Source organism: Pseudorca crassidens, chromosome 15 (assembly GCF_039906515.1).
Source record: "Pseudorca crassidens isolate mPseCra1 chromosome 15, mPseCra1.hap1, whole genome shotgun sequence".
NCBI lineage: Eukaryota > Metazoa > Chordata > Mammalia > Artiodactyla > Delphinidae > Pseudorca > Pseudorca crassidens.
Window position 1 is genome coordinate 67,931,076 of NC_090310.1, and position 25,239 is coordinate 67,956,314.

The 25,239-nt window shown below is 42.5% G+C and overlaps 1 protein-coding gene across 14 annotated transcripts in view; it reads left to right on the forward strand.

The window, feature by feature from the left end:
* Nucleotides 1–25,239, forward strand: part of RPRD1B (regulation of nuclear pre-mRNA domain containing 1B) — a 77,355-nt gene that overhangs the window by 34,825 nt on the left and 17,291 nt on the right. For 7 of the 14 annotated variants that reach the window (XR_010935271.1, XR_010935268.1, XR_010935272.1 and 4 more), the window contains exon 7: nt 18,725–18,875. The exons of 1 other annotated variant lie outside the window; for it this stretch is intronic. Coding sequence is in view for 2 of the 13 variants with exons in the window: in XM_067708108.1 (XP_067564209.1) it covers nt 18,725–18,874 (150 nt within the window). In the remaining 11 variants the exon portion in view is untranslated. Of the gene's footprint in view, nt 1–2,426; nt 17,281–18,724; nt 21,319–25,239 lie in introns of those variants that run through there. 6 more of the 14 variants (XR_010935267.1, XR_010935275.1, XR_010935266.1 and 3 more) reach the window with 6 other exon arrangements.

Here is a 25,239-nt window from a genome sequence, read left to right on the forward strand (position 1 = left end):
AAGGTATGGGAGCGGGGTGCCGGAGCCCTCCTGTGGGAATTAGGCTCCATACTCTTTCAAGGGCTGCTTACTCAGCCATGAAGTCAACAAAGCCCATGCCAGGCAGGAGGTAATCGGAGAGGAGCATGATGTACGCTCTCCCGTCAATGAGCTTCCACTCTAGTGTGAGAAAAACAGCGAAAAAGGAGTTAAAGTAGAATGTGAGACATGTTCTAAGTAAGGGGACTGTCCTAACTCACTGTGTCTAAGTTAAAATAGACCAAGGAAAAATGAATATGTTAATGTTTAACATTAATTTGATCCGAAGTTTATTTAAAATTTAAGAGATTTATAAAATGCACGGGCAGTTTTTGAACAACATACTGCCTTCAGCAGGTCTTCCAAAGTTCATTCAAGTATGTGCTCTTTGGCTGCTCTTACAGCGTCAGGAACATAATTGTTCCTCGGTAAATATTTGTTCTGTGAGTGAAATTTATCACCTGATGAAACCTTATTTCATAAAGAAGAGGATTTTCTAGGTTGAATTAAAAAATTAATTCTTGGTTGTAAAGAATATATCAGTAAAGAAAGGTGAGTATTTGATGGAAACTGGGGGTTTCCTCCTTTGTGTTGCTTTTCTTTTTTTTTCCTTGAAGTAGAATCATGATTCATTTTGAGATGATTTTTTTTTTACCTTTTCTTTTATTTCTGCTTTTCCTTTTGGGTGTTATGGTAGACATTGGCCTTAAACTCCAGGCAGGGTTAGAAGGAGAGTTGCTTAATATTTGTCATGAACATGAGGAAACACAGAAATGGGAAAGAAGGCATGTAGAAGGAAGCACAAACAGCAGCCCCGAAGTGAGGATAAGGAATGTGGAGGATACAGAAGAAGGTGAATTCAAAAAGGAAAAGGCCAAAGGTACCAGAAAAGCCTCTAAACTTCAGTTCTTGGAGCAAAAGGAAGGTTTGTTTCTGGGTGACAGAGGTGACCATTACCCCAAGTGACTGCTAGAAGCTTACAAGCCATAGAGTAGGACAGACAGAGTTCCCGTCTTGTTTGGAGAAAGTATGATGTGGTATGTTCCGTCTGACTGATCAGGGCATGTGAAAAGCAGAGAGAGAGAAGGAAATCTATTTGTACAAGCATTGAAGAAAAAAAATCAAAAGGGGGAAGGTACCCAAAATTTTACCACCTTAACACATCAGTTGGTTTCTTTTACATCGTGGTGTTTGACTAGCAGTGCTCTAGAACTGAAAGGAGACAGTTCTGTGATATACATGCCACTTGGTACACACACAGACTATATGCCACACAGGGAAGAGCTCTGGGGAGATGTGTTCCTATCTGCAGATTTTTTTTTAATTGAGGTGAAATGTATAGAACATAAAAGTTATAACCATTTTAAAGTGTATGCATTTCATGGGCTTCCCTGGTGGCGCAGTGGTTGAGAGTCCGCCTGCCGATGCAGGGAATACGGGTTCGTGCCCCGGTCCAGGAAGATCTCACATGCCGCGGAGTGGCTAGGCCCGTGAGCCATGGCCGCTGGGCCTGCGCGTCCGGAGCCTGTGCTCCGCAATGAGAGAGGCCACAACAGTGAGAGGCCCACGTACCGCAAAAAAAAAAAAAAAAAAAAGTGTATGCATTTCAGTGGCGTTCAGTACATTCATAGTATTATGCAACCACCACCTATATCAAGTTCCAAAACATTTCACATTCCGTCATACCAAAAGAAAACCCTGTACCCATTAACGAGTCATTCCCTATGCGCCCCCTCCTCCCAGCCCCTTGCAACTGCCAGCCTGCTTTCTATCCCCATGGATTTGCCAGTGCTGGATATTTCATATAATTGTGTCTGGCTTCTTTCGCTTAACATGTTTTTTAGGTTCATCCACGTTGTAGCATGTATCAGTACTTCATTTCTTTTTATGGCTGAATTGTCCATTGTATAGATATGAAAAAATGTCTACCCATTAATTTGTTGATGGACAGTTGGATTGTTTCTGCATTTTGGCCATTATGAATAATGGTGCTGTAAACAGTTGTGTACAAGTTTTTGTGGGAACATACGTTTTATTTCTCTTGGGTATATGTATAACTAGGAATAGAATTGCTGGGTCATAAGGTGAATGCTATGTTTAACTTTTTGAGGAACCACCAAAACTGTTTCCCATAGCAGCTGTACCATTTTACATTCCCATTAGCAGTGTATGAGGAGGGTTCCAGTTTCTCCACATCCTCCTCAGCACGTGATAACTGTCTGTCCTTTTTAAATTCTAGCCATCCTAGTGGATGTGAAGCGATATCTTGTGGTTTTGACTTGCATTTCCCTGACGACTAACGGGGATGAGCATCTTAGCATGTGCTTGTTGGCCATTTGTGTATCTTTTTTTTTTTTTTTTTTTTGCGGTACGCGGGCCTCTCACTGTTGTGGCCTTTCCCATTGCAGAGCACAGGCTCCGGACGCACAGGCTTAGCGGCCATGGCTCACGGGCCTAGCCGCTCCACGGCATGTGGGACCTTCCTGAACCGAGGCACGAACCCGCGTCCCCTGCATCGGCAGGCGGACTCTCAACCACTGCGCCACCAGGGAAGCCCTGTGTATCATTTTTTTGAGCAGTGTTTATTCAAGACCTGTGCCCATTTTTGAATTGGGTTGTTTGTTCTTGAATTGTAAGAGTTCTTTGTATGTTCTGGATATTAAACTCTTACCAGATAAATGCTTTGCAGATATTTTCTCCCATTTTATAAGCTGTCTTTTCATTTCTTCATAATGCCCTTGGATGTAGTAAGTTTTTAATTTTGGTGAGTTCTACTGTGTTTTTTCTTGTGTTGCTTGTGTTTTGGTATCACATTTAAGAATCTGTTGGCAAATCCCGGATCATGAAGATTTACTCCTGTGTTTTCTTCCAGGAGTTTTGTAGTTTTAGCTTTTACATTTGGGTCATTGAGTTAATTTTGGTATATGACGTGAGGTGGGGCAGGGGGACGTGCGTGTAACTTCATTGTCTGCATATAGATATCTAGTTGCCCCAGCACCATTTGTTGTCCCCCACTGAATACTTGGCACTTTTGTAAAAAATCGGTTGGCCATAGATGTATGGGTTTATTTCTGGACTGTCTGTTCTATTCCACTGATCTGTGTGTCTGTCCTATGCTGGTATCACAACTATTTTGATCACTGTAGCTTCATAGTAAGTTTTAAGATCAGAGAATGTGAGTCCTCAACTTTGTTGTTGTTTTTCAATATTGTTTGGCTATTTGGGGCCTGTTGCAATTCTGTGTGAATTTGAGGATCAGCTTTTCCATTTCTACAAGAAAGGCTGTTGGAGTTTTAATAGGAATTGTATTGAATCTGGAGATTGCTTTCGGCACTATTGCCATTTTAACAATCTTAAGCCTTCTAATCCATAAACATGAGATGTCTTCCCAATTATTTAGGTGTGCTTTAATTTCTGCTGCAAGATTTTAAAAGAGATGCTAGATTATCACTTACTGATGCATTTGATATTACAAAGGCCCTGTTTAGGTGCCCTCGGTATCGGGGACCACAGTAGAAGACAGCGTGCGCCTCCTTTCAGTAGGCAGTGTCTTACACACCTCTAGAAGGCACGCATATGTATGCGTGTGCGCTCAACAAAGTCACCGGGCATGGTCAGTGACAGCCAGCTTCACTCTGCAAAGTAAAGGCCTGGATGTCTAGGTAAGGTCGTTAACAGGATTACTGAGCTGGACAGAACCTTAGAGATTGTATAGTCCAGCTTCTGAATTGGTAAAGAAACTCAGACCCAGAGTTAGCCCAGACCAGGAATACAATTCAAAGCAGACATCTTGTGATTTTTATTGAGTTTGTGTTTGTTTATTGTGGATTTTTAAAATTAGTTTATTTATTTCATAAGGTCAGGTCACAGCAGAAAGACACTCTACACAGAAGAGTAGCCAGAGTTGATCATTTCAGCAATCCCAAGAATCTTGTTTCAGAGACATGACATCTTATGTAGGGGGATTAAAATGGTTGCATGAAAGCATTCTAAAGTGGCCCTCGAAAAAACCTTTCTGAATTTGAGAGAGCCCATTTTGCCACAAACGTTCCGAGTACCCTCTGCTATAACTGTGCATGCTCTTGCTCTGCGAGGAAGGGAGAACTAGTTCATGGAACTGGGGCCTGCTGCTCTTTCCCCAGCGTGGCTCCTCCCCCTCAGCTGTGATGAATACTTGGGAGCACAGCTTTCTACTTCAGGCAACACGGCTGGGAAGGGGGAGACAGCCCGGAATCCAGCGCTGTCTTGTGATTCTTCATGTATCTGCTTGTAATTTGGTTATAACAGACTTGAGCAAGTCTTTGACTATAGCTGAGGGGCGCTAAACCAAACTGCTGGCCGTCTGTTGTTTTTGGCAGCATCCCCCACCTCCCTGCAGGGAGCAGGTGGTTAGAAGTGTTCATTCCTGTAATAGGATAGGCAGTAGGTGGAGATAGAGAGCTCCTTTTTTTGTCAGCTTTGGAGTAAATTCTCCCCTTTCCCCGTGGTGATGAAAGCCAGTATCTCATCATCCATTATAGTGAGGGCAGATGGGAGCAGGTGATCTAATCCTCATTTTATAATCGGAGGGGGTTTTTGTTTGTTTTTTTGGTTTTTAAAAAAATTCTGGCCACACTGCGTGGCATGCAGAATCTTAGTTCCCTGACCAGGGATTGAACCTGTGCCCCCTGCAGTGGAAGCTCGCAGTCCTAACCACTGGACCACCAGGGAATTTCCTAATCCTCACTTTAGATGAGAAGACAAAGATCAGCATTTATATGAGCAGTTCAAGGTCACAGAGGAAGTCAGTGAGGACCAGAGCCCCAGTCTCCTGAAACCTGACTCCAGTGATCATCTACTGTGTTCCCCTGGGAACTGAGAGGCCCTGCCTGGTCCCCTGCTAAGCAGTAGTCACTGCCCTTCCTCAGCATGTCATTCTTTCCTCCCTAGACCAGCAGTGCTGTCAGCACCACGGGCTGTAGAATAGTCGTTGAGGCAGGTCAGTCTGCTCACACGGGTCAAGTGATCGGGGGGTTTGTACTCGTGTCCTTCCCCACACAGCAGGCCTTGGCTTGCTTACTGCTTTTTCATCCCTTTGATGTAGGACCCTTTTTTTTTTTTTTTTTTAAATAGGTTTCCCTCCAGTAGGTGGGGACTTTTCTTGAGTTGTGTGCTTCTGTGAGTAATTTGGAGTTTGGAGGCAGTGTTTAGTCCTTGGATTCCTTCCATTCATTTTAGGTGCTGATTATAGCTCAGGCCAGATTTGCAGCTGGAACTTTTATCTGTCGGTGTGTGTGCTTAGGTGTGTGTGTGTGTTCTTTCTATATTAATCTCTTGTCACTCCAGGGGGGAAAATGCCCCATATAATGTACTTCACTTACTTGGTGACCTAAGGGCATGGTTCACTGACATTTGAGACTTTACACTGAAAAAAGTGATGTGATTTCAAAGCTCTCCCAGCTGGAATTCCATACTTTTTTTTTTTTTAAAAGAATTTCTTTTGGTGTGGACCAATTTTAAAGTCTTTATTGAATTTGTTACAATATTGCTTCTGTTTTTATGTTTTGGGTTTTTTTGCCGCGAGGCATGTGGGACCTTAGCTCCCTGACCAGGGATCAAACCTGCACCCCCTGCATTGGAAGGGGAAGTTTTAACCATTGAACCACCAGGGAAGTCCCTGGAATTCCATACTTTTAGCCACAGTGTTGTTTTTGTATTTATAGTTCAACTTTTGATTAATCCTCCTCCTTCCTGAAACAGCTCCACTGAGTTTTAGCTGGTGTATGTAGCACTAATTTTTCATATTTATTTATAAAGTGCATATACATATTGAGTCAAAGCAGCCTCCGGGCCCCATGTCACTGCTTGTCTGAAAACATCCATTCTTATTCAACTAATATTCAGTTTTTTCTCTTTTCTTTTTTTCTGATTATAAAAGAAGCACATCATAGGAAACGTAGAAAAATTAAGTATAAAGAAAAAAATTGTAATCTCACGACCCAGAGATAACTACTTTTAGTATATTTCTTTTATTTTTTTCCTCCTATTTTAAAATTAAAATAATCATAATGTCATGCTTTTTAAAACTTTTATGTGATCATTTTCCTTTATTGACAAAAACTTTATAAACATTTTAAATGGATGCTTGAATATCTGTGGTTGGATATTCAATGATTATTTTTATTGTACTGTTTCTTTTTTCTCCCCCCGCCCCCCACTTTGGACTAACTTTTAGTCTGGATTATTTCCTTCCTATAAATTTCTAAAAATTGATTCTGTATGTGTGCAGATGTCTGCTTGTCTCTAAGTACCCTGCAGGTCATATGCATTTCAAAGTCTTTGCCACCAGTAGGCATTTCTGTCTTAAGCGTTCTTGATCTTTTTCAAAGCATCTTAGGCAGTCTAGAACTTTATTGAGCTTTATAGACAGACAGATAGAAGATATGTATCTTTAATATGTGTATATATATCCACAAGTTAAGGATTAATCTTCGTTTTATGAAGGAATGAACATTGAATAGTTTAATCAGACAAATAGGGCTCTCTTCTAGGTTTTATCTGTTTACATTTGAAACAGATGTGGGAAAATAGCAATTCTTATTATAATATTTACTTGAGTGAGCATAGCTTTTTTTGTTTTGTTTTTTGTTTTTTGCCGTGTGCGGGCCTCTCACTGTTGTGGCCTCTCCCGTTGCGGAGCACAGGCTCCTGACGCGCAGGCTCAGCGGCCATGGCTCACGGGCCCAGCCGCTCCGCGGCATGTGGGATCTTCCCGGACCCGTGTCCCCTGCATCAGCAGGCGGACTCTCAACCACTGTGCCACCAGGGAAGCCCGAGTGATCATAACTTTGAGAGCAGAGTTCAGATTACAGAAATTTGAGCTCTTGTGTCTAGGTGTCTGTTTGACCCAATGGGTACATGTTATTTTGAGCGAAGATCTATTTTAGTCTTTATGAATGTTCCTACTCCTGTTAAGGTGGGCCTTCTACTCCCACTTCAAGTTGTGATTTTTGAAGAAAGTAAAATTGGATTGTGGCATACTCTGCAATCTTCTAAGTTATATCTCTGACTTTGTTTTTCCTTATAAAATGTAGGGCCTGAAATAAGGTCAGAAAGAGTCTTTTTCCATGTTTAGGGCAAAAATGTGCATGCTTATAATGAGTCAACCTGAAACCTTTACAAAGTCCCTGAGGTACCTACAGCCTGCTTCATGTAAAGAAGTGATGGTACCAGCCAAATGTCATTATGACTCTGCCAGCCTCCTTATTTGTTCTCTTCCTTATTCAGCTTCTTTCAGCATCTTTAGGAAAAAGTGTGGACCACTCTCTTGCTTCTTCCAGTCGTTAGGTACTTTGAGAATTTTAAGCAGAGTAACTTTGCAAATTTCAACTCAGCAAAAATTTGCCAGCAGCCTTCTAAGCATTATTGGGGTTTGGATAGTGATTATATATAGACACAGCCCACTTTTTCTTCATGATGTCTGGTATGATGTATTTGGTGCTTTTCCGAGTCCTTTTATTTTGCCCACAGTGTTTCTGCTCCGTGGGACATAAACTCACTAGGAGTTATTCCCAGAAAGATACCGTTTGCCCCAGTTAGGATTTAGTGATGAGGACCTAAAGTGCCCATTCCAGGCTCTTTCTGACTTTCTCTACTGAGGCCAGTGGTCTTTGCAGCCTCTTGTCTTTGGTGTGGTTTTTCATTTATAAAATAATAATTTTACCCTCACCTGGGGCAAACAGGTTCCAATACTTGTCTAACCTAAGTTGTTAGTGTTCGCCTTTCTTTATCTCACAGGATCTTTAGGGCCAAGTTATTTTCCTTTCTGTGGAAGAACTCTCCAATAGGCTGGCTGAAAGCGTCCTTCTCAGCACGTGTAGCATACTTTGCCTCTCTAATATTTTTTTAAATCACATTCACACAAGCACACCCCTGCACCACTACCACTATGCCTTTGTAACTTCGTGTTTCTCCTTGCTGCCTCTGCTTACCCCATTGCAGTTTAGCAGGCGTATCTCCATTACTGTCTTTAGAATCTTCCACCAGTGGTCTAATCTCAAAAGCCAAAAGATACTTTTCAGTCTCTGTCTCTCATCTCCTTTTCTCTTTTTGGCCCTCTCTATAGCATTTTATACTGTTTAATAATTTTTATGTGTTTTCCTTCTCTGGTTTCTGTATCCCACCTTCTGCTGGTTCTAAGACTTTTGTCCTTTAATCAGCTTTTCTCCATCCTTGCCCTGTAAATATGGGTTTTCCTTTAGGTTTTTTTCTTATTCCAGACCTTTTCCTTGAGTGACATAAAGTGGCTTCAGCTACCACCTTTGTGCTGATGGCTTAAATCTAAATCTTTACCTAGACACTTCCTTGTACTTAAGACCCATTTATCTTATTTCCACAGATACTTCTTACTTAATATGGTCAAAACACACCATCTCTTCCCTTCCAACCTTTCCTTTCCTGCCCTTCCCCTCTCTTGGAGAAGAGCATTGCCATTCATCAAAACCAGACACTGGACCTCATCCAGTGTTTCTCCCCCTATTTTTCCCACCTCCCACGCCAGTCATTTCACCCTTCTCATGTCCCAGTCTCTCCCTCAGCTCCTCTGCCGCACCTCTGCCAGACAACCTCCCGTCGCCTGTCTTCCACATTGGAGTAGTCACCAAGCCATTGTGATCTTTGTCTCCTCAGGTTTTCTTGAATTTGTCCCCCTTCTCTTCATCTCTGTGTCCACCTCCACCACCTTAGTTCAGGCTGTCACTGTGTCTCACCTGGTCGCCTGCAGTAGCCTGGTTACTGATCCATCTGCATTTGTTCTTATGCCCTGTGATCCATTCTTTGCATGGCACCCTGTGATGTTTTCAGCATGCAGCTCTGGGCATGTCATTCTCTGCTCAAACATTTAAATGGCTTCCCATTGCTCCTAGAATATAGGCCCAAATCCTCTCATGTGGCCGTCCCCCTACCCCACCCCGGGACTTGGCCCCTGCTGACCTCATCAGCCATATCTCTTACCGTGTTCCATTGCATTTTGTCTGTGCTGACCTTCTTTTGTCTCTGGCTTCATATGTGCTGTTCCCTCTGCATAGAACACTCTCCCTCCTTTACTTCCCACTGGTTACCCTTACCTGGTTGATCCCCATTCATCGTTTATATCCTAAGTCAAACAGTATTTCCCGGAAACCCCATCTCCACCCCATAAATCCAGGTCTCTCCCCGCTGCCACCCCCCATATATACTGTCGTAGCTCCCCATCATTTTCCTTTAGAGCACCACATAGTTTGTCATTCTCTTTAGGGATTATTTGGTGATTCTCTGACCAGATCATAAAATCCTGGCTGTATTGTCATTCTTTCATCCCCAACCCTAATCCTGATGCTTGGCTCAGCGTCTGACCTCAGGTGGCACTTATGGTTGCATTTCGGTTTATCTCCAGGTGCGGTCAGAGGATATCTTCAACGGGGACTCCTGGTTGAGGACGTTCCTGCGAGATCTAGGCTTTACTCCTGAGACAAATTCTTTTTCTCACTCAGCTTTTAGATTGATAGGGTTGGACTATGGTGCCACCTAATTAAAAATTCTGTGACTTTTTTCCCCTCGTCTTGGAGGTCATGGGCCTTTTCATTTTCTCAAGCCAGCTTCTAGTAAATGTGCTCAATTTTCAGGTCATACTCAAATGGTTTGTGGGAGGAAGGATTTTGTATCCCATTAATAATTCTCTTTGTCTTCAATTCTGTACATCTTTAACATATAAATCAGGAAGATTAAATATTATAAAATAATAAACATGGGAAGGGTGATTGTTCTTTTCCCCTCTCAGATCTGCTCATTGACATTGAACAGTTTAACAAGTGCTTGGTCTCATTCAGAACTCACCATCACCCCAGGATATAGGCATTGTTTCCATTCCCATCTTAGGAGGATGCTAAGCCCAGCAAGGCAAAGTCACATGTCATACCACAGACAAGAGGTAGAGTAGGATCTGAGCCTTGGATTTTCTGACTCTGAGTTTTTTCTGTTCTACCACAGAGACCTACCTCCCTCCAGTGGGAGGGTGATATACCTTCAGTCTTTTGGAGGAGCTGGGAAATGCATTTTCTTCCTTTTTTCGCTAATGGGAAGGAATTGATGTTTTTTTATTGCTTATAGAGAGCGCTGTATCCAAATACTGTGCAGTAACCTACAGGCTAGCCTGCTTCAGGCAGACCATATAGCACTTAAAATTATAGTAAACATTGCTTAAAATTATTTTTTGTGAAAAATATCCTTTTCCTTTCTACCCTTTGCTTCTTATCTGCCTTCTAGGAATGCTTGACTCCCCCAGTATTAGGCTCAAAAGGAGAAACAGGTGAAAAATTGGCACCTTCGATGCTTGCACAGCAATAACCTGGGTCTTTATTAAAATAGTCATTAAGGAAGTCAGTTTGTGGGGGCTTTATTTGCATAAAACTTGCATTTTTGAAGGTTAACTTTTTAAAAAAGAATTAATTATAAATAATTCTTCCTGTACATTAGTATTTTGGTTTTATCTGGTTTTGTATGAGGGGTCCATTGCGTAAATGGTGTAAGCATTTTTGAAGGACCCAGGTCATTTTTAAATGTCTCTTTTTAGAGCACTTTTATGGACATCTGTTAAATTGTAAATTTTAGCTTTATGGTTATGTTAAGGTTTGAAAATTTGCCCAGTCCTAAAATTGATTTTATTTTTGTTAGCTTCATTTTTATTAGTTTAGTTATGTGTATACAGTGACTTTTCATTCTTCTTCCCTTGCTTTTGCAATTCCCTATCATAAGGGGGTTTTTCTTGTGATAGTAGAAGCTCCCTTAAACCTTTTGTGTAGAGGGTCCTCTGGGGAGAAGGAAATACCCTGAAAACACTTTGTGGTACGATTTCAGGTTTAAGAAGGCTGTTCCCAGTTGATCCCTCCAGTGGCTGGTTGGATTGCTCTGAGAATACTCCTAATTGTGGTCATTTTGTCATTTTCCCTTCTGGGAAGTACTTTGTGTGTTCTGTTGGAAGCGGGTGGGGGTGAGGGATTTCTTCCTCTGCCCCTCTTGAGCTTTTGTGGCTGGACTAAGAATAAAATTGACAGAAGGCAGATTAAGAGGAGAAAAAGAAACAAATTTTAATCATGTGCATGGAAATCTCATAAAAATGGGACCTAAGAAGTAGCCAGAGAAGGCAGCTTTTATACTTTTTAGACAAACAATAAATTTGTGAGGAATTGACAGCACAAAAAAACTTAGGCTTTGGGTGCTGAATTAGAAAAGACTGTAAACAGAGTTTAAGCTTGGGGTAGTAAATTAAAGAAGTAAAGTAACAAGGTTTGTTTATATAGGCTTCTTGGCTCTGAACTCCTTGTCTCTGACAGTAAGTGTTTCCTTCTACCTCCAGATGCAGAGTGAACCTTTCACATGAGAGATTTATTTCCTGCTTTTCAGGGAGACAGAGGAGGGTCAGAGTCTTTTTTTTTTCTTCCTTATATAAGCGGCTTCTTAGGCAGCTTCAATTCAAAATAATCAATATGCCACGGTGGCATATTTTGGGGCAGCCCACTCTGAGCCTCAACAATGCCTTTATTACTTATTTTAGTAATGGAGCCACAAGGCCCTGAATACTGGGATCGGAGCCGCGACTTCCTCTTTTCCCTGTATCTTGCATCTTACTCAGCAGCTCCAGCCCTGCTGTGACATCCCAGAATGTGTCATTTTGAGATGTCTCCGCTGCCACTAAGTCATATGGAGCATGGAGCTGGGTGAGAGAGAGGTGCAAGTCAGTGATGGGTTTTCAGCGTTCCCGTGTAGATCCTTGAAGGAAAATTAAAAACAGCATTCTGATTTTCAGTCCAAGGATCTATAGGTTGTATTTTCCCTTAAGAAAAATGAATGAAAGAAAGAGAAATTAATTAACTAATTGGGGTTTAAGTAGAAGCTGTGACTTCTACATGTAGATCCTGTGAGCCTTAGTGGCAAGAGGTGAGCCTCCTGGCAGGACGAGGGGGCTGAATGGGCACGTTAAGTAATCTTAGGGCGAGGATCAGCTTCCCCTTTCTGCCTGGCTCTCTTTACCCTTCATGCAATGAAGCCGTTCTTTGACTCTGAAGCCGTTCTCTGAACAGGGCCCTTCATAAACTTCTTCATGCGTAATAACCCTTTATGATTCTTAATTGGGAGTAGCCAAGCAGTGGGTGATTTTTATATACCGTATGTCCTATAGCACAACAGGGCAAGATGAAGGAACACATGAGTCTTGTTACTGGAAATCTTATCAAATCAAGCCCCTGCCTGTGGTGTTATTTCTAACATAATATTTCTTATGTAAATACTTCTTAGCAAGAAGAAAGTAGGTTTGACAGTGTTTACATTTTGATCAGTGATTACATTTACATGAGTTGCTAGAGAGTATGCTTCTAATTTTGTTTGTTTTGAAAGTGAAATTCCTGTCTAAAGGTCACTGTGATGTCGGACCCTGTCATTTCTAACCATCTTATCCCCAAGCTCATCTGCAGCGTGTCAGATTTGGCTTACCGCTGTAACCAAGAAAGGCAAAGAATGTGTCAGCCTTGCTTCCTTCAGCCAGTTGTCTTCGTACTCCATGCCGGACTGTGTTCCCACAAAGTCAGCAGGGGGATGTTGGACACATTTTCTCCCTCTGGTTTGAAGAGTCTGTGAGGCAAGATTCCAGAGCTTTGTCAGGACCATAAATCCTCGGCATTATCTTAGAACTACGTGTTGGGCCTTTACCTTCTATGTTTTGAACATTTCTTGGCAGTCAAATAAACCCAGGCAATTCCTCACAGGTGCCTGCTTTCCCCTCCACCTCCTCTCCTCAAGGATCCTGAAACAGGGCAGCCGTAGCAGCAAATCTGGTGGAACTCCTGCCTGTTTCATGGCTCCCCATGGCCTCTCTAGGGTGGTGTGGGGTTTGCTGCAGTAGGTGCCTGTAGCAGAATGGAGGATTCAGCTCAACCCATCACCTCTGCCACCACCCCAGTATAAATTATTCATGAGCAGGGAAGGAAAAGCAACAGCTGCCTGGGTTTGCCTTGTCTTTTCCTGCTTAAGGTAGGTAGTGGAGGAAGAGGCAAGTGTCTGAAGACAAGAGTACGAAAAAGAGCCGTGTGAAGTGTGGGTGAGGTGAATTAGCTGGCAGGGAGAGAAGACTGATGAGCGGGAGCGGTGCAGCAGCGTCATCTGCTGGTGTAAATGGTACAGGGCTTGATCTCTCGAATTCCTGTACCAGGCAGGGGAGCATGAGCCTTAGATTAAAGGCTAAGTCCTCTGTTACAAGTGTAAGGTATTTTAAGCAAGGAGCATGTGACCACCTTGCCACATCATTTGTCTGAATGGTACTTGGTGTGCTAAAGAGACTGTGGGATGCAGCACACTTAAATGAGTCAACAGAACTTGAATAGGTCTCATCACTTTGAAGTTGGTTTTCATGGTATCATGAAAGGAAGCCTGGATTTCTGCTGAGCACAGGAGTTGCTGAGGGCATGGTTTGGAACCTTGTAGCAGCAGAGCTTGTGGACCACAGTTGTCAGAAGGCAGGCTAGTAGTTTGAGAAAAAAGCTTCTTGGATTCTCCTGAGGTCTGTTTCCTCTGCCCGTCCAGAACCTAAGAGAATAACTGGAAAGGCAGCTAGCTGTCAAGGGAGTGCCGTGACCTGACTGGCAGATTCTTCACAGGGACCACCGAGGAAGTCCCTGTTTTAACAGGTTTAAAAGCAGTCTTTACCTGTATTTAGATATTTAGAATATATATCTAGTCACTCTTGCTGATACATTTTAACCTCTTGTCGCATTGGTCACTTTTTTCGAAGGCTATTTTTTAGAACAGTTTTAGGTTCACAGCAAAATTAAGACGAAGGTACAAAGATTTCCCACATACTCCCTATCCCCAAATATGTATAGTCTCCCAACTATCAACATTCTCCAGGTGTGGTACATTTGTTACTGTTGATGAACCTACACTGACACACTATAATCACCTAAAGTCAGTAGTTTACATTAGGGTTCACATTGGTGTTGTACATTCTGTGGGTTTGGACAAATGTATAATTTATCATTACAGTATTTTCACTACCCTAAAAATCATCTCTGCTCCACCTGTTCATCCCTCCCTACTTCCCTCCAACCTTTGTCTCCATGATTTTGCCTTTTCCAGAATGTCATATAGTTGGATTCATAGTTAGCCTTTTCAGATTGGCTTCTTTCACTAAATGATATGCATTTAAGGTTTCTCCATGTCTTTTCATGGCTTGATAGCTCGTTTCTTTTTAGTGCTGGATAATATGCTGTTGTTTGGATGTACCGAAGTTTATTTATCCATTCACCTACTTAAGGACATCTTGGTTGATTCCAGCTTTTGGAAGTTAGGAATAAGGCTGTTATGAACATTCGCGTGCAGGTATTTGTGTGGGCATAGATATTCATCTCCTTTGGGTAAATACCAACAAGCATGATTGCTGGATCATATGGTAGGAGTATGTTTAGTTTTGTAAGAAGCCACCAAATTGTCTTCCAAAGTGGCTGTACCATTTTGCATTCCCACCAGCAATGTATTTGAGAGTTCCTCTTGCTCCACATCCTAACCAACGTGTGGTGTTGTCGGTGTTCTGTGCTTTGGCTATTCTAATAGGTGTGGGGTGGTATCTCAACAGTGTTTTTTTGTTTTTGTTTTTGTTTTTGCGGTACACGGGCCTCTCACTGCTGTGGCCTCTCCTGTTGCGGAGCACAGGCTCCGGATGCGCAGGCTCAGTGGCCGTGGCTCATGGGCCCAGCTGCTCCGCGGCATGTGGGATCCTCCCAGACCGGGGCACAAACCCGTGTCCCCTGCATCGGCAGGCGGTCTCTCAACCACTGCACCACCAGGGAAGCCCCTCAACAGTGTTTTAATTTGCATGTCCCTGATGACGTGTGATGTCTTTCACAAACATTTTCTCCCAGTCTCTGGCTTGTCTTTTCATTCTCTTGACAGTCTGTTGCAGGGTTGAAATTTTTCATTTTAATGAAGTCCAGCTTGTCAGTTCTTTCATGGATCATGCCATTGGTGTCGTATGTAAAAAGTCATCACCAAACCAAAGACCATTTAGATTTTCTTCTGTGTTATCTTCTAGGAGTTTTATAGTTTTGTGTTTTACCTTTAGGTCTCTGATTCATTTTGAGTTAATTTTTGTAAAGGATGTAAGATTTGTGTGTAAATCTGGTGTTTTGCATGTGGATGTCCAGTTGTTGAAAATACTATCTTTTCTCCACTGTATTGCCTTTGCTTCTTTGTCAAAGATCAGTTGATTATATGGGTCTATTTCTGGGCCCTCTATTCTGTTGCATTGATCTGTTTGTTTATTCTTTTGCCAGTATTGGCGTTGTCTGGATTACCACAGCTTAAAGTAAGTCTTAGAGTCAGGTAGTTTCTAACTTTGTTCTTCTTTTTTAACATTGTGTTGGCTCTTCAGAATCTTTTGCCTCGCCATATAAACTTTAGAGTTAGTTTGTCTGTATCTACAAAATAACTTGCTCTGGTTTTGTTGGGATTGCCTTGGATCTGTAGATCAAGTTGGGAAGAACAGACATCCTAATAGAATTGAATATTCCTATCCATGAACATGGAATATCCTCCATTTATTTACTTCCGTGTTCAGTCATCAGAATTTTGTAATTTTCCTCCTATAGATCTTATACATATTTTGTTAGATTTATACTTAAGTATTTCATTGTTTTGGGGCTAATTTAAAGGTATTGGGTTTTAATTTCAAATTCCACTAGTTCATCGCTGGTATATATAGGAAAGCAATTGACTTTTATATATTAACCTTGTATCTTGCAACTCTGTGTTTTTTAATCCTTTTCAGTGAATCCCACTTTCATCCTTTCTCTCGTGATGCCCTCCTCCTAGGCTCATGCAACTGCTCTTAAAATAGAAATCCCTATGGGAAGAGAATGAGAAGAAATGCCCATGGCACAAGGAGGTATGGGCATGATCCATCCACTTTCAGAGTGGCCTGAAGAGAGGACTTTAATATGGAACATATTTCCTTTTATTAAAATGAAGTTTCTGTGGTGATATCTAGAATATAATAGCAGCCTAAGCATGATGAGATACCTCTCCACTCTCCTAAACAGGAATAAATGGGATTTTTTTTTTTAAGATTGCCTTTGAAGAGAGTTATTTGAACTTAAGGTAGTGTGGGGGTGTTATCAGATCAATCACCTTTCTTTTTTAAAAAAATATTTATTTATTTATTATTTATTTATTTAGGCTGCACCAGGTCTTCGTTGCAGCATGTGGACTTCTTAGTTGCGGCATGCATGCGGGATCTAGTTCCCCAACCAGGGATCAAACCCCAGCCTCCTGCATTGGGAGTGCAAGAGTCTTCCCACTGGACCACCAGGGAAGTCCCAGCCACCTTTCCTTTTGACTTCAGGTGGACTTGCTAAATTAAATTAGTCTAAGGATTATCCAAGAGTGAGGACCCTTGGATTCTGATCTCAGGTCAGCTCACTAGAGACTTGGTGATTTTCAAACTGTTCTTGAGGAATTCCTTCAACTGAAGTGCTCTGTAGCTACCAAGACTGGATGGCTCTGAGTTGAGGTGGCTTTCATTTGTCAGCTTTGGTCAGAGGATTTGGGCAGGGAGCAAGGGGTAACTATTCAGTAACTATTTTACCTTTTTTGTACCTAGAATTCAGGAGAAGTTAAATAAATGAATCCATGTCCAGTAATAGAGAATTGGTCTTCTCTATTAATTTCCTGTGAAGTCTGTGAAACCAAAGAAGAAAACTGTTTGTGGAGGGAAGGACAGAGAACCTTCACGTTTTAGGTCCTCAGATTTGAAAGTAGTTTTCAGTTTCAAGAATGAAAGGTGATTACTTTATGTGGTGTGCTTGTGCATGATATTATCTTTTATATATTGTTAATTCATTGGGCAGCTGTGTAGACACCTACTGTTTACAGGGCACTGCTGGGCATGGTGGATGCTGGGTGAAGCATATAGGTCTGGTCCTAGCCTCCCGACGCTTACTAGTTTGATGGAGGAGTCACTATCAATAATTAACGTAAGTCATTATTTTAGTTGTATTAAGTCTACGAAGGTAAAACATGGGGTGCCAGGAGAGCTTACTTTCTTAACCTGTCACTTGTCTGTTCGTTTGATGACTTGTGTGAGCAGCTCTCATTTCAGGTGGAAGGCTGACCGCCACCAGTCATGTAGGGGTGGAGCCTCCCTGCCCATTTCCCCATTCCCCTCTTCCACTCCTTGCTTGGAATTTGTCTTTACAACTCAAAGTAAGTGTTCTTCATTTAACCTTTTTCCTGTCTTATCACTCTTCCTAGGAGTGCTTAAGCTTATGCCCTCAAACCCTTTGCCTCTCAGGTGTCTGGCATGAAGGAATGTGGAACTTGAAGAAAAACCTTACGGGTGGTTCAGTTCCTTCAGTTTTCAGATAAAGAAGGATGAAGGAAAGGAGGGAACACATCCACAGTCACACAGAAACTAAAAGAGCCAGAATTAAACCCAGGGCTTTGCATCTTAGCCCAGTGCTTTCTGTTACCTTCCTGCAGGAGACGCTTTAGTCACCAAGGGCCCAGTCTCAGGAACCTCCTTATCTTTGCAGAAACACCAAGGAGGGTGACACAGTTAGAGGGAAAAAGTCAAGCCCCAAAGGGGTTGTAAACCACAGATCTCACATGGCCCAGAGTTGTTACTCCATACAGATTTACCAAGAAGACCTTTTAGCTGGGAGCTGAGGAAAGAAAATAGTATATTCAGTTCCTGTCATCAGGGGAGTCATATTTTAGGGGAACATAGAAGTCTTGTATGTATGGAGAGAGTACCTAAGAGCAGTCTGTTAGGGGCGCAGTGCACAGGAAGGCCAGTGGAGATGGGGACCAACGTCTTGGATAAGGAGGAAAGATTTTTCTAGAGGAGTGGGACTCAGCAAGTTGGCGAAGGAGTGGAGTCAGGACTTTGCCAGGACCAGGAGAAGAAAGAGATCCCTTCAGGCTTGAGGGGAATCTGAACAAACGGCCTGTGCAAGCTCTGGCATATGCATGGGGGGTTGGGAAGTTGTAAGAAGACCTTGCTGCTGGGAGCAGTCATGGAGATAGTGCCGTGCCATGCTTCCCTTTCTCAGAGGAGTGACTTGAAAGCTGGGCTTCTGGAAGATAAGTCTGTTCAGGGGAGTCTGCTAGAAGGCGTCAGCTGGGCCTTGCTGCACTTCTGAGGTGTGGAACAAGGAAGTCCTGGATACAGGCAGTGGCAGTGGGAATTTTAAGCTTCTGTAGTCCTTGTCTACGAAGATAATAACTCTGGGTTAATCTAAGTTTAACACACAAAATATAGCTTTATAGTGGTTTTTCTAGCCATGTCTAGGTGGAGTTTTCAAAATGATTTTAAAGCTTAGGCTTTATTTTATTTTATAAAGTGTTCTGAAATAGATAAGAACCAAAGACACCGCAAATACAGAACATCACTTTTTACTTCCAAATCTCAAGTGCTTAGCTGAATACCATTTCATTCACTGTTGCCAGTATTGAGCTCTTGAGCTTTCCTTTTTTTATTTAAAGTTTTGCCTTTTGAGAGTTTGAATGAATGTTTAGCTGAATGGGGGAGGGGCTCTCTGGTGAGGAGCACACAGAGCAAGAAGGTGAGAGTATCTGTATCTCCTCTTTAAACCTGACCATCAGCACACACAGACTTAACTGCATTGTGTTCTCTTTGTCTCCTTAGGAATATAAACAGAAGCTTGCTCGGGTAACCCAGGTCCGCAAGGAACTCAAGTCCCATATTCAGAGCTTGCCAGACCTCTCGTTGCTGCCCAACGTCACAGGGGGCTTGGCCCCCCTGCCCTCTGCTGGTGACCTGTTTTCAACTGACTAAGGCAGGTGTCATGCCCCAGACTCCCATCTGTACCAGCAGAAAGAAGAGGGCAAGTCATGGTTGGAAATAACCTAGTAGCCCCTGGTTCTATCCCTCTTTCTGCTCAGCCCCCCCAGCCTCAAGAAAGAACCGCAGGGTCTGATTCTCCTCTCCAGCCTCTCCTGTTGAGCACAATTGAGGACAGTGGCGAATGGAATCCAGTTTAGATTTATATTTGGAAAGCATACAGACTCACTTCATGTTTCCACGCCCCTGTTGGTTTTCCATTCTTAGCTCTCTCTTTACACCCAAGAAGTTATGAAAATCATGTGTAGAAGAATCTTGTCTCTCCCGACAGCATTGTGTCATGAAAGCAGCTTCTCCTTTCTGAGTTGGGCTTGTTCAAGTTCACTTGAACTTCTGCTGAGGGACTCACTTCTGGAGTAGCTGGCTTTCCTGGCCGCCATCCACCCCAGAGGTTGGAGGCACGGCTGTTGAGCAACTTTGCCGTACAGAGTTTGCCAAATCTCGGATCCTCCCTTACTGTGACTTCTAGCAATGCGTAGTCAAAGGTTAGGTGCGTGTGTGAGCAGACTAGAGGGTCTAGCGATAAAGCTGATCTGGGACATCAAGTCATAGTTCAGAGAACGACTAACAGATCACAAGCATGAATTAAACATAAGTTATTTGCTTTAGGTTCCTATCCAACAACCTTCCCAGGCTGCACTTATCAAGGATGCCACCCACTGTCAGAGAGCACGTTCCTTGAAACATGATCTTTGCCCCAGTTGGTTGTGAAGGCGGTTGTTAGAAATGGCACTGTGGGCCTCCAAAGCTAAAGGCATTCTGGGAGTCCGGGCTCTGCGTGGGTGTTGCTTTGACCCTTTCTTTTGGGGAGTCGGGCACACACTAACATTTAATTCACTGCGTGGGCACGTGTCCACAGCATGGTGACTAAACTTGAAAATCTCCCCTGCAAATATGACACTCTGTGCATGCTTGTCTGTCCTTCACTTCACACCACTGCACGTGTCCTTGTGCCCCTAGGAGGAGGAGTACTTTGTGTCAGATGTTACTGAATAGCTCATCTCGGGAAGGGGGAAAGTGAGGGATATTAATTGGGGGTCTTAATTCCATTATCATGCCAGCTGACATTATGACTATATAATGTAGTTAGGGAGGATTATTACCTTGCTTTTAGTAAAGGTTAGGCCTGCTGACTGTAAATCATGCTAATTTGGCAGGCTTATTTTTGACATTGGAAAGGGCAGAAAACAATTTGCCCAAATAGTGTAACAGGAATTATAGCCCAGAGGCTGAAATCCAAAAGCTATATAAAAAGGAATTCAGTGGAGGGGGCTTCAGAATCTCCATTATTTTGAGTTGCTCTTTTCAGGATTACCAAAAAGCCAATTACATGTAATTTTACATGTTCAGCGTGTTAGAACATAACGTCTGTTTTTAAAAGTGTAACAGGCTTCCCTTCAAGAAGCTTTCCTGCCTGCCGTGAGGTGAAAATGATAAAAAGTCATAGCAGGTGTGCAGTTTAACTCTGTGTAGAACCTAGTAGCATTTAAGCTATTTTTCAGATTGAATACGGTCTGTGTGTTGTTTGCATATTGACACTGCCTGTTGTCCTGTCATTATTAAATTAATGAGTCTATATATAAAGCTTTTCTCCCAGAGGCCATAGGGCAGTAAATGACTTTTACTAAAATTGCAGAATAAATTCCAGTCTTTGCTGTTTCTGCATATAAGCCCCCTCCCCGCTTGGTGTGCTGCTTTAGTCCCGCAGATGAGCTTGCTTCTGAACAGACCCATCTTGCACAAACTCTGTGCTTTCTTTCACCAAGGAAGCAAAGTCTTACCAGCCACAAACCAGCCAAAAAGGTGTAGTAGATATCTGCTGTCATCAGCTAGATGAAAATATTATAACATAATGGATTTTGCCCACTGCTGTGTTTTATCTGATTGAGTCTTTGACTAGAAACTGGTGCATAATTATTACAGCAAGAGCAAGAAATGAAACTTTAGCAGTTATGTAAATGAATGTGTTGGCCTCTTAACACCTGTTACTAGTGGACTTCCTGTAAGGAAGTTAGTTCTGTTTTGTTTTTTAACTCTTAATTCTCTACTTCATTTGTTTAATTTAAATGAACCTTTCTCCTTGTATGTGTGAGGTGATCCGGCAGGGCGGGGTGGGTGGATTTTGTTCTGTGTTCTCCTATACTTAGGGCATCCATTGGCCTCTAGGACCTTTCCTTCAGGTCTTCATTCTCAGAAAGTCTTCAATCTTCCCTTGTTTTTTGTTCTGTTTTTTTTTCTTAAAGAGTATTTTTAAAGCTTAAATTTGTATATTAATTTAGGACTTTATTTAGAAGTATAGGCTGCCATTGGCGGTAGCAGTATATTCTGAAATGTCTCATAGATATATATTTTTGAATAAAGATGGTGTTGTTGAATGACATTGTGTAATGTTTCTTTTCCCTCCCCTGTTAGGGAGCACCCAAAGCTTTGTTTGTAATCAGTGGGTAATTAGTAATCATCAATAGAGATTGTGCTGTCTCTGCAGAGTCTTGTCTCTTAGGAGTTTTTGTGACTGTTTAGTAGCCCATAAATACTCAGCACTTAGATAGTATTTTTTGGTTCTTTCCAGGGGGTTAATTAGCTTTAATTAGCCAATTCACACAATACACAGGAGAGATACCTTCATAGTTTTATCTTCATTGTACAGAAGTGGGATTGATGGAGAGAGGTTAAATGACTCTTTGCCTAGTACCACACGGTCTCCGACAGATTAAAACTTGCAGGTTCTTTGATTTCAGCACTTCTGTTCGTACCACTAGGCCTCGTAAGAGAGATTTGATTTTGGCAGTACAGTGAAAACCACTCTGAACAGTAAAATAAACATGAGATAATTGCAAACCCAAGTGATATGTCTTTTAAAAACATTTTTTGTAGGTTTCTTTTCACTTTTAAATTCGGTGAGAGCATATTGACTATTACTGGTTAAAACTCAAAATAACAAAAAATGGTTTGAAATACTTTCCTTTGAAGCAATTGATATGTTTAGAAGGATGATTTTAACCTTTCTTACTGGGTGAGGGCAGCATTTACCAAAAGAAGTACAGTTACCAGTTTATCCCGTTTATCTCATGACGCAAAAAAACTGCTGTAGCCCTGGTCCTTCAAGGCTAAATGCAACCCAAGATGAAGATCAGATTTGGAAAGTTGAGGCTATGCATTAACCAAGTTCTGTCTTAAAATATAAAGGTTGAATGTAATATGTGAATCTCAGGAGACAAGATCTCCTTCTGTGTCCCCAGGTTTCATGGCCTAGTTAATGTCTTCACTCCTGCCTATAAATAGTAAGTCCATAATTCCTCTGGTTTAATTAGCACTTCAGGCTACAAAATGTGACTCTGAGGTCCTCAGAGCTGAGGATGGAACTAACTACCCAAGAGTTCATGAATCTGTCAAAATGCTTAACCTCTGTGATTAGAGCCATTAACAGTGTGACCTTCCTAGGCAAGGTGCTTTCCTCTCTGGGCCTCAGTTTTCTTATCTTTGAAGTGTATTGGACTAAATTGTTTCTGGACACCTGCCAGCCCTAAAGCATATGATTGTTGTCTTGCAGGAGAATGCAGGACTGAAGTCTGAGAATGCTGGATGGCATTTTCTGGGTTCTCCATAGTATTTGATAGATAGAGTAATAATATCATCATCGTGCTGTAAACGCTTATTTTTTAAAAAGTTTACATGAAATCTTGGAGCCTGTGAGGATCAAAACACGAGACAGTGCCAAGACTAGGAAGATGAGAGTAAGCACAGTAGCTCACTGTCTGGGGACAAACAGTCTGCGCTTGGTTTATTTGAGATCTTTAAGAAAAAGCCACCCTCCAACCTGGTTTGCTCTCTTGCTTTCTCTTAAGATCATTCATCTAGCTAAACTCATTTCTCATCGCCACCTCTGTGGGATTTTCCATTTAAAAATCATTTTTCCACTCTGAGGCACAGATTCAATTAAGAATCCTTTATTCTCCTGTACAGTATATTAGGATTCGCACAGCTTTACCTAGTGTTGGAAGCCCAGTTTGTTCAATTTTTTAAGACTCTGAGACAGTTATTTTACATTAAGAATTCACTTCTACCCCTGGTTTGATAAATCTTAAAATTAGCAGTATGCATTAGAATTTACCTAATACTTTTTAAAATAAGAGGCAGCTGTAGCAAATGATAACCCCCATCTTCTGATCTCCTCTCACTGTGATGACCTTCGGCAAGTCCCTCAGCCTTTCAGGACCTCAGCTGCTTCTTAAAGGAAATGAGTGTGGTTGACTAACCTATGAAGTCCTTTCCAGATCTAAAGTTCTGTGACTAGGCTTTCAGAATATTTCTTCCTATTGAGAATCTTATTAATAATACCTCACTCTGTAGATTTTTAAATGCCAGTTATCTGTATGAACTCGTGAAATCGATAAGGTAGTTATAAGCATACCTGTTAATACCTTTAAATGAGATGTTTGTAAAAAGGACCTAGTACCATGTCTGGGACAAAGTAGGGGCTCAATAGTAGCTGTTACTATATTCAGATGATTGTAGTTATTTAAATGCACATGCAACAAGAGGTTAAAATAGATGTTTTTTGCAAGGCAGCAATAGATACCACATAAGTATACCATATGCTGTATTTATAATGGAGGTGGTCGAAAACCTGTAGCCATCTTAAACTCCCTCACCCACATCAAGGATATAAAAGAAGAGTTAAGAGTTGAAGAAGGAGTGCTTCCCTGGTGGCGCAGTGGTTGAGAGTCCGCCTGCTGGTGCAGGGGACATGGGTTCATGCCCCGGTCCGGGAAGATCCCACATGCCGCGGAGCGGCTAGGCCTGTGAGCCATGGCCGCTGAGCCTGCGCGTCCAGAGCCTGTGCTCCGCAACGGGAGAGGCCACAGCAGTGAGAGGCCCGCGTACCACAAAAAAAAAAAAAAAAAAAAGAGTTGAAGAAGGAGAATTTTTGGTGGGGATTTCTTTGAAGAGAGCCATTTGTGTGTTTGGAGTCTCCTCAGCAAGAGTAATGGGTGCCAGTTGTGCTCACCTCAAGGCTAGGGAAAAGGGCCTCACTGGAGCTTAATATGTGCATCCCCTGTAGGGTGACAATCTGATAGACTGTACAGACCCTGGCCTGGAAAAATCTAAAGGATGAGATACCAGTGGCTGGCTGGGTGCTTTGATGATGGAGCAAAGGAGAGGTGGCAGAGGTGGGTGCAGCCTCCACTCCCAGAGCTTGTTGGGCCAGGGATGTGTCTCTGCCTCCCAAGCACCAGATGTGGGCTGCGTGCAATAGAACTGGCACGCAGTCATCTCAGAGCCTGAGCAAGAGCCGAGGGTTTACTCCAGGAGATGAACTTCCAACTCGCGGTGCTGATGAAGGATCAAAAAGCAGAGTCATGGGGAAGTCGTCACCCTTGAGGGCTCCCTGGGGCATGAAGATGGCATGACAGGGAGAGAGGAGAGGACGGATGAGCCACCCTGAGGAGCGTTGGAGGAGCCCACATGAGAAAGACAGTTAAACTCTTGCCAAGTCAGTGCCCAGTCAGCACAAAGCCTCAACTAAGGCTGTTTTCTTGCTTTGCCTTCATTTCCTCACTCCCACAGCCCTACCCCAGGAGGGTCAGAAGCCTTAATACACAAAGAAGGCCTCACTTCCCTGATGCTGGCTTATGGTCTGCAGCAGGCCCAGAGAAGGCCTCAACTTCAAATGATAAGCCATTTTTATTATAATGGAATTGGACGTTTAAACTTCTGAACTGAGACTGTTTTGCATCTTAAGTGTGACTACAGGATGATATTATGATGATGATGTAAGATTGACTAGAGAAGTTGTCAAGGCCTGATTTTCTTCTAGAACTAAGGGATACGCTAGTCCCACAAGTTGGATTTCAGGAGATGGTAGGAGACAAAACTTGCTTTGTGATTGTAGTTCCACAAGACTACTTGTTTATCGCAATGGTTACACATATTTTATGACCTTTAATTCTTTTTTTTTTTAATTTTTATTTATTTTATTTTTGGCTGCGTTGGGTCTTCATTGATGCGCACGGGCTTTCTCTAGTTGCGGTGAGCGGGTGCTACTCTTTGTTGTGGTGCTCAGGCTTCTCATTGCGATGGCTTCTCTTTTTGTGGTGCACGGGCTCTAGGCGTGCAGGCTTCAGTAGTTGTGGCACACGGGCTCAGTAGTTGTGGCTCGCGGGCTCTAGAGCACAGGCTTAGTAGTTGTGGCACACAGGCTTAGTTGCTCTGTGGCATGTGGGATCTTCCCGGACCAGGGCTCGAACCCATGTCCCCTGCATTGGCAGGCGGATTCCTAACCACTGCACCACCAGGGA